At 50.6% G+C, this 13,949-nt stretch overlaps 1 protein-coding gene across 1 annotated transcript; it reads left to right on the top strand.

Moving 5' to 3' along the window:
- The first annotated feature begins 1,353 nt into the window (after positions 1–1,353).
- LOC149348725 (neprilysin-1-like) lies at positions 1,354–10,491 on the top strand. The gene is made up of 3 exons (XM_089585892.1): positions 1,354–2,666; positions 3,188–3,671; positions 10,105–10,491. The coding sequence occupies exons 1-3, from the start codon at positions 1,354–1,356 to the stop codon at positions 10,489–10,491; spliced, it is 2,184 nt and encodes a 727-aa protein (XP_089442018.1).
- Positions 10,492–13,949: the final 3,458 nt, after the last annotated feature.

Below are 13,949 nucleotides of genomic sequence, written 5' to 3'. Positions count from 1 at the left end.
TTTAGGGCACGCGTGCGCGTTCAACGTACTTGTTTTGGGGGGCGGGATGTCGCAACCCATCACATCCGCTGCGGGTGCTTTTCCTTGAAGCGGGAAACGTCGGGGCTGAAGGGAAACCCTCTGAAGTTTTATTTACGCACGATCATGGAGAAAAGACATCGGGATTAGTGTTTGCGGAAAAAAAGAAAATATAATTTCTGTGCAGTGGTTCAAAAGCTTCTTAAAGAAAAATTATTAAAGCACAAAGTGACATGCGTGCTCCATACTCTGGAAGAATATAAGCTCACTGACTCGTGCGCAAAGCAGCAATAAGTTCTTATGCGATAACCGCTGGCACATAAGGTTAACGGAGAGGGCTCCAAGAGAAGGCAAGCGTAGCAGGGGGCGGCAGAAAGTTCGGTGAGCGGATGACATTGAGAAGCTTGCTGGGATACGGTGGCCGCAACTGGCAAATGACAGGGTTAATTGGAGGGACATGGGAGAGGCCTTTGCCCTGCAGTGGGCGTAGTCAGGCTGATGATGATGATGATGAGCGTGGAAGTCACACCCAAGCAAAGAGCTGGCGGCGGCCGTCTGGCTTCCTCCAGCATAACCCCGATTGGCTGGCGGGGAGTGACGTCTTTAGAGATTTCACCAGAGCGGACAAATTTATTGGCTGGAGCGAAGTGACGTCACCAGATAAAAGTTTTTTTTTGTATTGAGGTGAAAGTGGTCGCATTTCCACCACGCAAAATTTACCCTGCATTCGCACGAATGATATGCGCCGCAGTTTACTACGGGCTGCCTACGCTGTCTTGAAGTTGAAGTGAGCCTAATATTTATTTTATTATATTATTTTTGCCCTATTTCAGTCAGTGCAGAGTTGAACCATTATATGCGTTGCATTCGAATTCGCACATAAAGCCATCGTCCGGTCTTCGATCTCCTTGCTAAAAGGTCCCCTGTCGTTGCGTTGTCCAATCTGTCAGCCTAAACCGTATTACTACTCCCGTTCCTCTATTAATGCTCCTCTTTCCAGCAGTTCCCTGCCTGTGTCTTGGCCACTCCCCCGTAGTGGGTATGTGCCATTTTATTTGAGGCCAACCAACCAAGTCTGAACGCTCAGAATGGTTAGCCATGCTTGGTACTTAGAGCGGGTGACTGATACCTTTGTATTGAACACATTGTATTCAAGCGATCTCAGCTTTAAGATCAGTGGAGGTCAGCTGGTTACTGCCGATAAAATAAGCGGATACATCTAAAAGCCTCATTCTATGAGTGCTCCGGCGCACTAACGCCTGTTCATCACGTGCTTCGCAAGCGACGAATCGAAGTAGAAGAAGTGTTCATTCCACCGGAACGGCGGGCTGAAGAATGCACCAGCAGTCGTCGAGGTCCGAGGACCTCGGAGCGGCCCGGGGCGGGCCCACCCAAGCCCGGCGTACGGCGGCCGCGCTGGCCAACTTCCGAATGTCCCGACGGGACCTCATCGTCACGGCCCTCCTCGTCTCCGGTGCGTCGGCCATCATCGTCACCGCCGCCATCGCCATCCGCAACAGACACCGACCGGAGCCGCTGCCGCCTCTCCTGGACTTGAGACCACCGAGGGAGAACCCCTGGCAGACCAGGCATCTCCCGCTTTACTTCGAGTGCGAGTCCAGTGCCTGTCGAGCCACGGCGGAAGACTTGAGAAAGAACGTCGCCTGGTCGCTGAACCCGTGCTCCGACTTTTACGAGTACGTCTGCTCCAGCGACCGGATGCAGACGAACGTCTACGACCACGCCGTCGCCCATTACATCCGCGAAGTTAGAGAGGTGATCCGCAAGTACCAGAACCTCGGCTGGTTTCACAGAACCACGTTGTCGAAGAAAATCACCGGGTTCTTTTCAGCTTGCCTGTCGAATAAGATGGACCTGTCTTCGTGGAAGTCCCAACTTCACCAGACATGGAAGTATCTGGACCTTGAAGGAGACTTGGCGGTGACAGAGAGCATGTTGGCGACGTTCTCAAGGGTTCTTGAGGTCTTCCCCGTCGTCCATGTGTCCGTGCTCGAGGGGTCACATAAGACGTGCGCTGTCCTGACAAAACCTGATGGACATGGCGCCGACAGGATCTTCCGTGTACCACACGCCTTTACGAAGTCCTTTCAAGAGTTTGCTGCCGATCTGATCGGTCACAAAGGAAAGGTCAGTAATGACGTCAAGGACCTTATCAACTCTGCAGCAATGGTGGAAGCCGAACTTCAGAAGTACTCGGGGCCCCAGGGTGAGCAGTATTACCACCTCAAAGAATACGGGGACATTCCAGCTTCGGAGGTCGGTAACGGAAGTACTGCATTTGACTGGACATCATACCTGAGGAACTTGCTAAGCGGCACGGTTTTAGTCAAAGCGGACTCCTGTGTTATCATCAAGTCCCCTGCTTACGTGAGACACCTGGTAAAGATCTTCGGCAAGGTATCGAAAAAAGACATGCGGTCCTTCCTTAAGCTCAGAGCAGCCATGGCATTGATGCCCTTCAGAAAACTTGCGGACGCTTCTAGCAAGGAAGACGTCGAAAAGCTGTGCACGCTGGCGACGTACAAGCTTTATCGATACGCATTCCTCAAAGAGTTCAACGACACGCAGATCTTGCAAGTGTTTGTGAGCGCTGGCGAGAAAGAAGTCATCGTCAGGATGTCTTACAGGTGAGATTAAGCTTACACTTACGGTTCAACATTTGCCCTTTTAGCAAGTCATTAAAGCGAAGGATATCGGCATTTCAACACTTCACTTCATGAGCTTCTCGATGTTGTCTGTGGTACCAAATGCATCGAGTAGTAGCGTTGCCTATAAATAAGTAATAGCTTAACTTCTGGCATTGGGATTTTGAGCTACAGGGTCTATACGCAGTGAAACATCATGAGCCTTTGTTAGACTACGCAGCTCTGATGTTTCTGCTCTTGATTTTTACTTCATAGCGAATGAAGTAAAAAACCATCTGCTTACAGTAAAATGCACACAGAGAAATAACAGCAATGTTTACGGAGGTAGGTTCTGTTTCAATGCAAGAACACAGTTAATGGTTAACTCTTCAGGCAAGAGAGAACCACTACTTGGAGCTCGACCCCGTCTAATATGTTAGCTAATTAGCAGAATGTGCGTCATTCTCAACCACCGAATTACGAAATATTATAAACTATCTTGTCTCCTCCACATCTGCTAACAGAAACGTCATCACGGAAGCCCAGCCGACGTCAAAAGGCAAGAGCAAAGTGGACGAGGCCATGAAGAAAGCGAAGTCCAAGTACTTCCGTATCATCAAGGACGTCAACCGCTACTACGAAAATGACGCTACGAAACCGGGAAAGGAAATAGCATTCAACTACGTCCAGGGGCTTGGATCCATGGCGAAGTCCTGGCTACGCGTCGTGGTCGCTTCTGGAGGCAAGATCCAGGACAACCAGCTGAACGTGCGCTGGGACTTTGATCCGGACACCAACAAACTTGTTGTTCCCGTCTCCATCGGTCAGATGCAGCTGAAAGGAAACAAGGAGTTTTTCCTGGAGTCGACGAGTCTTGGAGGCTCCATGGTGCGGTTCCTCTACAAGGCCTTCCACGAGAGGCCACTGTTCTCCTCCAGCAGCACAGTGTACGATGAACATCACAACATGTCAGCCACCGCTTGCTTGGAGAAGCAGTACGGGTCCCAGGTAAGTGACTTACACTGAACGACAAATCTAAAAAATTGAAGGCAACATATTTTGTCTATAGCAGAAAGGCAGACGGAAGCAACGGGTACACCACAGAAGCCAGTGGAACAAAATTGTTTGGTTCGCAAAAGTTGCTTCCTCTAATTCAACTTGAGAGACGCATCACAAACACCGTCAGCTCTCTAATCATGGTTATACACAGCATGTGCTAAGTTTCCACTCATATCTTTTGTGTGAGCATCATAATCATCATCATCATCAGCCTGACTACACCCACTGCAGGGCAAAGGCCTCTCGCATGTCTCTCCAATTAACCCTGTCCTTTGTCAGTTGCCGCCACTGTATCCCCGCAAACTTCTTAATCTCATCCGCCCACCTAACTTTCTGCCGTCCCCTGCTACGTTTGCTTTCTCTTGGAATCCACTACGTTACCCTTAAGGACCAGCGGTTATCTTGCCTTCGCATTTCATGCCCTGCCCAAGCCCATTTCTTCCTCTTGATTTCAACTAAGATGTCATTAACCCGTGTTTGTTCCCTCACCCACTCCGCCCTCTTCCGATCTCTTAACGTTACACCTATCATTTTCCTTTCCATAGCACGCTGCGTTGTTCTTAACTTAAGCTCAACTCTCTTTGTTAGCCTCCACGTTTCTGCCCCATAGGTGAGTACCGGTAGGATACAGCTGTTGTATACTTTTCTCTTCAGGGATATTGGTAAGCTACCATTCATGATCTGAGAGAACCTGCCATTTGCGCTCCACCCCATTCTTATTCTTCTAGTTATTTCCCTCTCATGATCCGGATATGCGGTCACTACCTGCCCTAAGTAGACGTATTCTCTTGCTACTTCCAGCACCTCGCTACTAATTGCGAACTGCTGTTCCCTTGCTAGGCTGTTGAACATAGCAGGCCCTTGTGTGAGCATGCCCTTCAGTGAATATCTGATGTCCTGCCATCCCTACGTATTCCCTATTCTCAACCGCAGGCGTTCAAATACTTTGCTCCTAGGTGCCACATCTGACGATGGTCATGTGTGTGCTCTCGCGTTTTTTCTGTCTTCTTAGTTTCAGTTTTAGCGTTGCTGTTATGTACAGTGGCCGCAAAAAGCCACAGGATGCATTTGCCCGGAAAAACATTCTCTCCAACGCTGCCTCACAATCTAGTTACCTGATATAATGATACCATGGATTAAGCACACAAGTTCTGTCATTACTTGCAGGCATTTGAGACGACTGGGCAGCGTGGAAAATTTGTTTTTGTACACAGACACCCAGCACACTTTTACGACCTGTGGTACATACTGCGTTTGCTCATACTTGACCGCATGCACTTGACCGTTATAAAAATGGTCTATAGACAGTCTATAGATTAGAGACTCTATTGACTTCCTATAGACATTTCCCTTTTTTGTTCATGGTCTATAGACTTCTTACACACTATTGCCTTCCTATAGGCATTTCCTTTTGTCTATTCATAGTCTATAGACTGTCTATAGAAAAAAGTCTATTAAAAGAGTATGGTTATAAATCTATAGATTGTCTACAGACTGTCTATAGATTTGGTATTGGCTATGGACTATTCTCTAGAATTTATATATATTGTCACGGATGGGTCCTTAATCACACAGGCTAGGCGCAAGCCGCCAACAGAGAAGCAGAGTCCCAGCTCCGAGAGCACGCGAGTTCCTCACTTCTTCGTCCTTTCGGCGCCGCCCGGGGACACCTGGCGGCATTATTCCCCCTCCCCAAAAAAGAAAGCAAAAACGTGGGCGCACATTGAGTGAACGGGAGGAAGTAAGCAAGAGAACAAACGGTCACATGCCGCTCAACGGCTGCAGGCACTAATAAAAAGAACACGCGGAAGAGGCTACGTCCCTTACTGTGTACAGTAAGGCTTCATGCGCAGTACGTGCACGACCTCAGGCTGAGGTCGACGGCGCGAACTCGGGAGAGTGCCATCGGGGAGGACTTCATACGTCACATCCGTGATACGGCGCAACACTGTGTACGGTCCAAAGTAGCGGCTCAGGAGCTTCTCCGACAGGCCTGGGCGACGTACTGGGGTCCATACCCACACTTTGTCGGCGGGGTGGTACTCTACGTGTCGATGTCGTTGGTTGTAGCGTTGTGCATCCGTGGCCTGTTGCCGTCGGATGTGCATACGGGCCAGTTGCCGGGCTTCCTCTGCGTGCCGGGTAAACTCCTCAGCGTCCGACGTGAGCTCCTGGTCGTCAGGGGCGCACGGAAGCATGGCGTCGAGCATTGTCTGTACGTCACGCCCGTAGACGAGGCGAAACGGCGTAAAGCGAGTCGTTTCTTGAAGCGCCGTGTTATAGGCAAACGTCACGTATGGGAGGATCTCGTCCCAGGTCTTGTGCTGTACATCGACGTACATGGCGAGCATGTCCGCTAAGGTTTTGTTGAGGCGCTCCGTGAGCCCGTTTGACTGCGGGTGGTATGCAGTAGTCTTGCGGTGGGTCGTGTGACTCAGCTGGAACACCTCGTGCAAGAGCTGTGCAGTAAACGCAGTGCCTCTGTCGGTGATTACGGAAGACGGGGCGCCGTGTCGTAAAACGATGTGGTGTATGAAGAAATGCGCGATTTCCGAGGATGTACTGCGCGGCACCGCCTTGGTTTCCGCATAGCGCGTCAAATAATCAGTCGCAACTATAATCCACTTATTGCCAGATGCTGATACAGGAAATGGGCCCAGAAGATCAATGCCGACTTGGTCGAAAGGTGTGCGAGGTGGTTCAATTGGATGGAGGAAACCTGCAGGCTTTAGCGGTGGCGACTTACGACGCTGGCACTCACGGCAACCTCTGACGTAGCGATAAATGGTCGCTGCAAGTTTAGGCCAATAATAGGCCTGACGCACTCGGGCGAGCGTGCGTGCAAATCCCAAGTGCCCAGATGTGGGCTCATCATGACACGCTGAAAGGATTTCGTCGCGGAGGTCTGATGGCACGACTAGGAGGTAGGTCCGGTCACCGTTACGTGAGTTTTTCTTGTAGAGTACGCCATTGCGAATGCAAAAAGAGGACAGGTGGCGGGAAAAGGGTCGAGGTACGTTGGAAGCATGGCCCTCTAGGTGATCCATGACAGACCGCAGGTCAGCGTCAGCACGCTGCCTTGCCACCAAGTCCGAACTGCTGACCACACCTAGGAAACGATGGTCGTCCTCTGCGCTATCATCAGCTTGCTCAACGGGTGCGCGCGAGAGCGTGTCGGCATCTTCGTGTTTACGTCCGGACTTATAGACAATTGTATAATCAAATTCCTGAAGGCGAAGGCTCCAGCGTGCCAGGCGGCCTGATGGGTCCCGGAGATTGGTCAGCCAGCACAAGGAATGGTGGTCTGTGACGACTTTGAAAGGGCGACCGTAGATATAGGGCCGAAATTTCATCGTGGCCCAGATGACGGCGAGGCACTCCTTTTCTGAGGTGGAATAGTTGATTTCGGTGCGCGAGAGTGTGCGACTCGCATACGCGATCACACGTTCCACGCCTTCTTGATGCTGAACGAGGACGGCACCAAGCCCAATATTGCTAGCGTCGGTGTGTATCTCGGTAGCAGCCTCCTCATCAAAGTGAGCAAGCACAGGGGTAGTGTGCAGCCGTTGTCGCAGCTCTGTGAAAGCAGCCTCTTGCGCGGCAGTCCAGACGAACGGTGTATCTTCACGCGTTAAGCGGGTCAAAGGTTCAGCGATGTTGGAGAAGTCTGCGATAAAACGGCGGTAGTAGGCGCACAAACCCAAGAAGCGCTTGAGCGCTTTCTTTGTAGTAGGACGGGGAAACTCGGCTACGGCGGCAGTTTTCTCGGGGTCGGGTTTTACACCGTCGGCGCTCACAACATGGCCAAGAAACTTGAGCTCTTTGTAGCCAAAGTGGCACTTCTCGGGTTTAAGTGTCAAGTCGGCCAACCGCAGGGCATCCAGCACGGTCCGCAGTCGTTCAAGGTGTTGGTCGAAGGTTTCTGAAAACACCACCACGTCATCTAGATAAACTAAACAGGTTTGCCATTTGAGACCAGCCAGGACAGTGTCCATCATGCGCTGAAACGTCGCAGGCGCTGAACAAAGGCCGAAGGGCAACACCTTAAATTCATATAGGCCGTCGGGTGTGATGAAGGCAGTTTTTTCGCGGTCACGTTCATCAACCTCAATCTGCCAATATCCGCTCTTTAGGTCGATCGATGAAAAATACTTGGCGCGGCGAAGTCTGTCGAGTGAGTCGTCGATGCGAGGCAGCGGGTAGACGTCCTTTTTCGTTATGGCGTTCAGCTTACGGTAATGGACGCAAAAGCGCAAAGTCCCATCCTTCTTCTTTACCAGAACAACAGGCGACGACCACGGGCTCTTAGAAGGCTGAATTATGCCGTCTGTAAGCATCTCCTTCACCTGCGTTTGGATGGCGTCGCGTTCCTTCGGGGAAATGCGGTACGGCTGCTGTCGTATGGGGCGAGCATCATCGGAAGTGATGATTCGATGCTTTGTGACCGCCGTTTGCCGCACTTTCGAGGAGGATGCGAAGCAGGTTTGGTATTGAAGCAGTAGGGCGCGTAGGTCACGCTGTTGAGTCGCTGATAGCCCGGAGCTAATATCGATGCGATCCAGGGACGTCTCCGGTTGTACCATGCCCTCGGACGCAAAACACTCAGTAACATCTGCCAATTGGTCGGCCCACGCTATGGCAGTAGCTCGGAAAAGGCGACGAGGTTCGTTGGTAAAATTAGTAATCAGGAGCTCCGACCGACCGTTATGGAGGTGGACAAGGCTTCGGGCCGAGCAAATGCCGTGTGTCAGTAGCAAGGAAAGGTTGCCCTCGGCGACTGCAGGTCCATCACGTAGCCTATCATCGCATTCAACTCTTGCAAAAACACTGGCGCGCGGCGGGATGAAAACACTCTCAGTGGAAATACGAAGGGCGGAGCTGCGTTGACGAACATCGGAGGTGTCGTCGGCTTTCGCTCTAGAAAACGTAACGGTTCTGTTCCGCAGGTCGATAACGGCACCATTCTCACGGAGAAAATCTACGCCCAAAATCAGGTCACGAGAACAGTCACGGAGCACCAGGCAGCTCACTACGAACGTCGCATCGATAATCTGGACCCTAGCCGTGCACTGTCCAAGCGGAGTAATGATATGGCCCCCCGCCGTCCGGATCTGCATGCCAGAGCAGGGAGTCGTGACTTTCTTCAGAAGCGCTGCCAATTTGCCACTAATAATTGAAAACTCTGCTCCTGTGTCCACCAACGCGCTAATGCTGTGACCGTCGAGAAGCACGGGTATGTCGAGTGAGAATCGCTCCTTTAGATCACCGGCTGTCGTCGACGTCGACAAAGCTCTATCATCGAATGTCGGCGTCGTCAGGGGGTCCTTACAGCATCGATATCCAGCGACCACGCCCCCGGAGGTCGCTGTCTTCAGTTTTCCCGGCGAGGACTGGGCGAGCGGTCCGCTGTCGCTCGCGAAAAGTTCTGCGGATTCGGTGAAAATGATGACCGGCGAGGGGACGGCGATCGGGACTGACGGCGCGCCGTGGACCACAGGGGTTGCTGCGTTACGTACTCTTCAATCGCAGGGGGCCGTTGACCAAATCGGGGTCTTGGCGCATCGGGCGCAACCGTTTCATTGGGCATCTGCATGCGGGACTGCAGGGCGCGTTCAGCTCGCTCCCGACGATCAGCGCTGACATACGTGGCGAGCAATTGACGTCGGAACTCATGCCATGACAAAAGAGCGTCCTCACGGTTTTCGTACCACGTCCGAGCACCGTCCTCCAAGCTGAAGAAAACGTTCCTCAGTTTGGCGGCGTCATCCCACTGGTTAAATGCGGCGACCCGTTCAAACTGGAGGAGCCAATCTTCCACGTCCTCCAGCTGAGTCCCGTGAAAGGATTTTGGTAGCCGTGGGTTTTGGAGGGTGTAGTACGCGGCGCCTTGCATGACTGGTTGAGGGGTAGGCGCCGAGGTAGTGTCAAATGGCCTGAGCTCAGGAGGCAGCCGGCCAGGTGCCGAGGTAGTCTCCAACAGCCCATGCTCAGGGGGCAGTCCTAGATTCCCGCGACTGACCCGATGCACTGGCGTGTCGATAGGGAGAGGTCTGGGGTCCTCGGTGTTAGGAGGGGTGTGCGACATATTCCAGGGCGATGTACCCAGCACCTCCACCAGAAATGTCACGGATGGGTCCTTAATCACACAGGCTAGGCGCAAGCCGCCAACAGAGAAGCAGAGTCCCAGCTCCGAGAGCACGCGAGTTCCTCACTTCTTCGTCCTTTCGGCGCCGCCCGGGGACACCTGGCGGCAATATAGAGTCTATAGACTTTATAGACCGATGCGTATGGACAGTCTATAGACTGCGTAAAAATTTTTTGGAAGGGAGTAAGCGCTAATTTATTTAAGGCTTCAAAAACTGACCCCACCTACTCTTCTCAGGCCATCAACAAAACCAAGGTCAACGGTCGCCGAGTCCTAAGAGCCGCGGCGGCCGACAACGCCCTGGTGCCGGTTCTGCACAAGGCGTTCAGGACGTCGCTGTACATCCACAAGATCGAGGTGATCAACTACAAGAGGCTCGAGATGTCGCTGGCCAACCTCCCCGACGTGGACGCCGACCAGCTCTTCTTCCTCATGTACGGCCAGACCTTCTGCGATCCGAAAGAGGACACGGCCCGAGTGCTGGCCCACGCGCCCTGGCCGCCGGCCAAGATCAGGCTCAACACTCCGCTCGCAAACTACCCGGAGTTCGCCAAAGCATTCAAGTGCGCCAACGGCACAGCCATGAACCCCAAGAAACGCTGCTCCGTTTTCAACTTCCAGTGAGCTGTGCTTGTGAGAAAAGACCTGTTTTTATTTTGTTCTAATTTTAGTGCTTTACTTTTTGAAAAGGTCATTTAGCAGGCATCAGAAAAGTGCACATCATTGAACATCAGTTTGTATGCTTAGTATCCTGAAATTCATGAGCATCTTGTTTCTTTTGCGTTTCTTTGCCACGTGACGACCGTTGAGGAATTCACACTGAAGGCAAGATGAATTCTTGTCGTTGTTCACGCTCTTCACAGCTCCGGCTGTTTCTGTCACAGGGACTTCAGCAGCGTCCGAGCTGAGAAAACAATAAACTGGTCTACCATGTGGCCTTCGTAGCAGTGTTTGAAAGGAAAACAAAGAATACTGAAAAAGAACATAAATTATGATTACGGCGTCGTAACGCGAAATTCATAACAGATGCATGATTGGTACGTAGCGAGATCGGAAGCCGGAAAGTGCTCCTTTAGCGCAGAACAGCAAACGGATGGCACTGCTGTAAGCATCATGAACCTTACAGTGCGATCGGAAACGCGCACAAAAGTACGAAGAACACGAGCGGATATACAGTGTCATGTATCGTCTCTATTCGTACTTTGGTGTGCGACTGCACTTCAAAATCAACTAGCCCGCCAAAACGTCTCAACCAATATATGTCATAGTGTCCTGCAATTAGGACATCACTTTTTTGCGCAATAACTCAAAATGTAGTGAGTAAAAACTCGCGCCCGCTAGTATAGGTTCAAGAGGGTGTTAACATTTCCTGCGCAAAGGTTGTGTTTGTACGTTCAGGTTTGTACTCTGTGTGCGTTCAGATGGATCCGCCAGTGTTCCCTGGACGCCGCTCTTGAAATGACCCCATCGACTACGTTGTAGTTTTGCAAGGAAAACTAATTTTTGCATGGTGTCACAAGGAAACCAGTGCGCGTGCTGATAAATGTGATTTTAAAATCTGTGCCAAATGTTTGAAGCTTTACCACAGGTAACAAGTAGCGAGTTTTCCTAGTATTCTAATTGTAGAGCGGCTCAAAAGTTGCTGCGTGGAAAAATATTTCCACCAATAAAAGGAGGGTTCTGAATTGTAAGGGGAAATAACTACTTTGTAACTAAAATTATGTAATTTTTCAAAATTTCTGATATTTCGGCATATATGAGTTGACTGCCGCGAAGTCTTTGCGGAACCGCATGAGTCGTCCTGTACTGTTAAACATTGTTATGCTACTTTCGTCCAGCTGCTTTCTTTGTGGTCATATACGAACTGTCCCATATCATTCCACATTTCTGATCCTCCTCCTTGTCATGCTAAAACCGCCGTCACCTCTCTCAGAAATTGTTTACAATACTAGCGGGCTAACTGCGTTAATCTTGAAATTACATTTAATGCGGAGAATGAATAAATGTTGCTTTTAGGATAACTGTACATTTTAATTGAGAGGAAAACTTAACTGGGTGCACTCGAAAGTCACGGAAAGATGATGGTGTATTTGATTTATGGGGGTTTAACGTCTCAAAGCGACTCAGGCTATGAGGGACGCCGTTGTGAAGGGCTCCGGAAATTTCGACCGTGCCCTGGCATCGTACACTAAACGGGCCTCCAGAATTTCACCTCCATAGAAATTTCACCGCCGCGGCCGGGATCGAACCCTCGTCTTTCGGGTTAGCAGCCAAGCACCATAACCACCGAGCCACCGCGGCGGCTACGGAGAGATTAGATTATGAAGCACCTTAAGTTATGGTGGCCGGGTGGCTAGTAAAGACAGAGGTTACTGGAAAGCATAGAGGAGGCATTTGTTCTACAGCGGACGTAATCACTTTGGTGATTACGCAGCCACCAGTGATTATGATGATCATTGTATTCTAAAAGAACGTCTCGCTGGGAAAGTTGGTAACTGTTCATCTTTGGTTACAGGCGCGATAAAAGACACAACACAAGCCAGAAAGATGGGACGAAGCGCCACTCACAACTGATTTATTCGAAGGCAACATGCATAAATATATAGCGCCGTACATGCAAGGAATACTATCATATCGCTATCATATCAACTTTGAAGATGATAGTATTCCTTGCATGTAAGACGGTATATATTTATGCATGTTGCCTTCGAATAAATCAGTTGTGAGTAGCGCTTCGTCCGTCTTTCTGCCTTGTGCTGTGTCTTTTTCCGCGCCTGTAACAAAAGTTCATTGTATTCTAAATCCAGATTTCTACTAAGCACATACATGATCACTTGGCGTTGTTAGTTTAGACGCTTATAATACGGAAATTGCTTACAGCACGCCGAACAAGTTTAAACAGCTCACCGTTTGGCAGTTGGGCCACCATTTTAGGCAAGTTGGTAGAAGCGGCGTTCTCTCGCGTTGATGTGTAGATGCTCCCATGGCACGCGCAAATAACACACCAACTTTTCAACCTGCCGCGTAAGCACGGCCGCCCGTTCGCCGGTTGTGTCAAGCGCAGCCAGCGGCGGTAGTTAGCGATAGACGATCACGCATGACCTCGCCTCTAAACATTGCCAGAAGCCACTGGGGCGTCCCACGTATGGCTCAGCGCAGTGGAATTGCGCCGTGCCTCGCATTTCCAGGGCAGTGACTCGTAACGACAGTTAAAGTTGTTCAGATTATTCTTTTGTTTACTGAACGGCTGCATAACTCTCAACAGCTTCCAGCTTTCAGTCGAAAGTTCAACTAGACCTTCATATCAACGATGTTCTGGATGAGCGCACAATAGGTAGGTCGAATTAATGAAGAGCGTCAAGAATGTCACTCGCCGAAACCTGATTGTATTATCATGTCATCACGAACTGGGAACGCCAGACAAGTTGATGGAGAGACGAACGTGCTTGCGTATGGAACTCGCAAGTAATTATTTTGAGGTGCGATAAATGGAGAAATGATCATAAAAACGCTTTCCGTTTCACAAAGCCCTGCACGTCCACAGTTGGCGGTGATGTGCCAGGTTCGACTAACAGTAAGGTAGGTATAGGGAGGTCATCTATGATATTGCTTCCCTTGATATTGTCTGACAGGAAACTATTGGCTGCTTCTGTGAATTCTTCAAAAATTATGCATAAGCCGGCGTCCCAATGCACGTTATCAGGCTGAGGTGTTTTAGGCACACAGAGAATACTCTCAGCACACAGAGAATACTTGAGAACCACGGCAATAACCTTTCCTCTTATTCCTCCTTGACGATTCACGCGACTTCGAGTGACAGGCCGGCAGGTTTTCACGCATATTCTGGCAGCCACCTCCGGGTCCGCACGCAGGCGTCCGGGGAGGTAGTCTGTCGCACCGCGGCCGGAGGACATCCGATCCCGTCTAAGAGAAGAGGTCTTCAGCCTCGGCCGCCAGGCGGACGGCGAAGCGCTGAGTTTTTTCGTCGGAGCTTCTCAGCGTGGTCTCCCATTCATCGCTAGTTTTAATCGCGTTGTGCCCCGGGCCACGAACGCATCTCCATATTATGTGAACTAATGTTG

Source organism: Amblyomma mixtum, chromosome 4 (assembly GCF_055824585.1).
Source record: "Amblyomma mixtum isolate Tamu chromosome 4, ASM5582458v1, whole genome shotgun sequence".
Lineage (NCBI taxonomy): Eukaryota > Metazoa > Arthropoda > Arachnida > Ixodida > Ixodidae > Amblyomma > Amblyomma mixtum.
The sequence above is the reverse complement of the archived record's forward strand: the minus strand, read 5'-3'. Positions and strand labels throughout refer to the sequence as shown.